The 2,500-nt window shown below is 48.9% G+C and overlaps 1 protein-coding gene across 1 annotated transcript in view; it reads right to left on the bottom strand.

Annotated features, from left to right (window-relative positions):
* The window catches only part of bicc1 (BicC family RNA binding protein 1), a gene marked incomplete at both ends in the record, with an annotated part of 72,656 nt that overhangs the window by 37,242 nt on the left and 32,914 nt on the right, over nucleotides 1-2,500 (bottom strand). The window contains one exon of the mRNA XM_080541570.1: nucleotides 144-223. Within this exon, the coding sequence (XP_080397696.1) occupies nucleotides 144-223 (80 nt within the window). The remainder of the gene's footprint in view (nucleotides 1-143; nucleotides 224-2,500) is intronic.

Here is a 2,500-nt window from a genome sequence, read left to right as displayed (position 1 = left end):
CAATTGAATCTTTCTGAAATGCTCCCAGAGGTCTGATGACCTCTGATGATCCCAGAGGAACATGCGCACACACACACACACACACACACACACACACACACACGACACACACACGCTCGCACACAGTGTCACTGTTTACTCACTTTGGTGTCCAGCACAGACATGATTCTGTCCTTAGCTTCCTTCACGTTGTCCCGCTTCCCACAGACCTTGATGTGAGGATCTGGAGGAGAGAGAGAGAGGGAGAGAGAGGGAGAGAGAGAGGGAGGGAGAGGTAGAGAGAGAGAGAGAGAGAGAGAGAGAGAGAGAGAGAGAGAGAGGGAGAGAGAGGGAGAGAGAGAGGGAGAGAGAGAGAGATAGAGAGAGAGGGAGGGAGGAAGAGAGAGAGAGAGAGAGAGAGAGAGAGAGAGGGAGGGAGGGAGGGAGGGAGGGAGAGAGAGAGAGAGAGAGAGAGAGAGAGAGAGAGAGAGAGAGAGAGAGAGAGGGAGAGAGAGGGAGAGAGAAAGTCATGTCAGTTCACAGAGAGCTCGACTTTTAGGTCAGAGATCGAATTTTATTTTTTTAAACGTGAAGATTTAAGACGTTTTCAGAACTCAGAGCGGCTCCACATCTGACGAACGTGAAGTGAGCCATCACCTCGACTTCACCCTTTAATGTTTGATATACGAAACATCGTGAAGAGCACCGTAATTGATTTGGCCTGAGCCTTCAGATTCGAAAACAGTGCCTTAAATTGCCAAAAATCCTCACAGAGAGAGAGTGCCTGGCCCTGCTGTCTTGTTTAACAGTCAAAGCCTTTTTGCAGCGCCGTAGGGGTCACGCAAGCTGCTCTCAAGGGCTTTCTGGAAGACTGCGTAATGAGGAATCCATGGCTGAAACGGCTGGATCAAGCCAGCATATTTAGTGTCATTCCAAACAGCTCTTCCTGCCAATCATCTCCCTCCCTGGCCATAACACATGTCTCTTTGTCCTGTCTCTCTGCTCCCCGCTGGAACATTCCCCCGCACAAATCCATTACTCAAGAACTTTTTCACGGGTGTACCATGGCGGCTTTTAGGAGCTCATCTACCTTGAAACCTGAAGGCTGAAGGAGGGAAGGAGGGAGGTGAGGCTACACACCAGGCTAGTACACGTCGAATGTGAAGAGTAAAGGAGAAGGAGGACAGCACCAACTGTTAGTACAGTAGTGTCATCGTAAGAAGAAGTGGCAGTTGGTTGACACACCGAGTACAGGCCTAGAGAACGTCACCACAGCAGCCAACGTTAAACTCATTTCATGAAGCCAGACGAAATGCCAGTCAAGAAAAAAAAGCGAGAGTCAGTAAAAAAATGTTTTCCCACTGCTGGGAGGTTAACTCCCATGCGTGCTAGTGCTACTGTTACTCGGCCTTGTGGGTAATCATAATGACGGCTCGGTGCAGTGCCAGGGGGGAAGAGGCCACATCGCAAATCGCTCCAGTCCAACGCAACAGAGAGTTAACTTCGCCTCAAAATCTCTCAATCGTTGCCGAACATTTATTTTGCTCTGGTTGGAGAGCTGGCTCCGACGCGGATATCCTTGGAGAAGGCCAAGCATTCTCGGCCACTTTACTGTAAAAAAGAGCATCGCAATTGTGGCCGTGCCAGAGTGTTAGTAGCATTACTGAAATTGCATGTAATGTAACCGTGCTATGCGGTCTCTAACTCAACGCTGTCTCGAGGTTTCTCTCTTTAAACGGTGGTGTCACGTTGGAATGCCGTAGACAAACTGCAACAATATAATAGTATAATCACGCAGGGCAACCCCAGTCTAATGGGGCCAGATACACAGCGGTGTGATGTGTGATTACATTTGGGTTAGATTGTTACCGGACCGCGTTTACAGTCTGACGCAAATCCGTCCGGTTCCTCCAGTCAGCCAGTCCAGAACTAAAGTGGTAAATGGTAAATGGACTGCACTTATATAGCGCCTTTATCCAAAGCGCTTTACAACGGCCTCACATTCACCCATTCACACACACATTCACACACCAACGGCGGCAAGCTACCATGCAAGGCGCCGGCCCCGCTCACTGGGAGCAATTTGGGGTTCAGTGTCTTGCCCAAGGACACTTCGACGTGTGGCCAGCCGGGGCTCGGACCGCCGATCTGCCAACCTTGCGAACATTAGACGGCAGCTCTACCTTCTGAGACACAGCCGAGTGGCCTTCAGTAGCTACTGTAGGCCTGCGCTCTGACTAATATCCATTTCAGCCCTCTTTTAATTAAACAACCACTGACAGATACACACTGCAGTTTAGAGTTTAGAAAGTGTTTGTTGTATGTGCAAACTAGTTCCTTCAAGGTCTTTATTAAAGGTAGATTGTGGGATATGATGAAAAGAAACAGCGGGGGCGACACTGCCAACAATAATAATAATAATAACTTACATTTATAGAGTGCCTTTCACAAACCCAAGGTCGCTTTACAAGGGAAGGGGACAAACAGGGACTGAGACAGCCAGAGATTTTCCAAAACAGAG

The sequence above is a fragment of the Nansenia antarctica genome (assembly GCF_963989245.1).
Source record: "Nansenia antarctica genome assembly, chromosome: 11".
In the NCBI taxonomy this organism is placed as follows: Eukaryota; Metazoa; Chordata; class Actinopteri; order Argentiniformes; family Microstomatidae; genus Nansenia; species Nansenia antarctica.
This window is presented reverse-complemented; position numbering and strand designations above follow the sequence as displayed.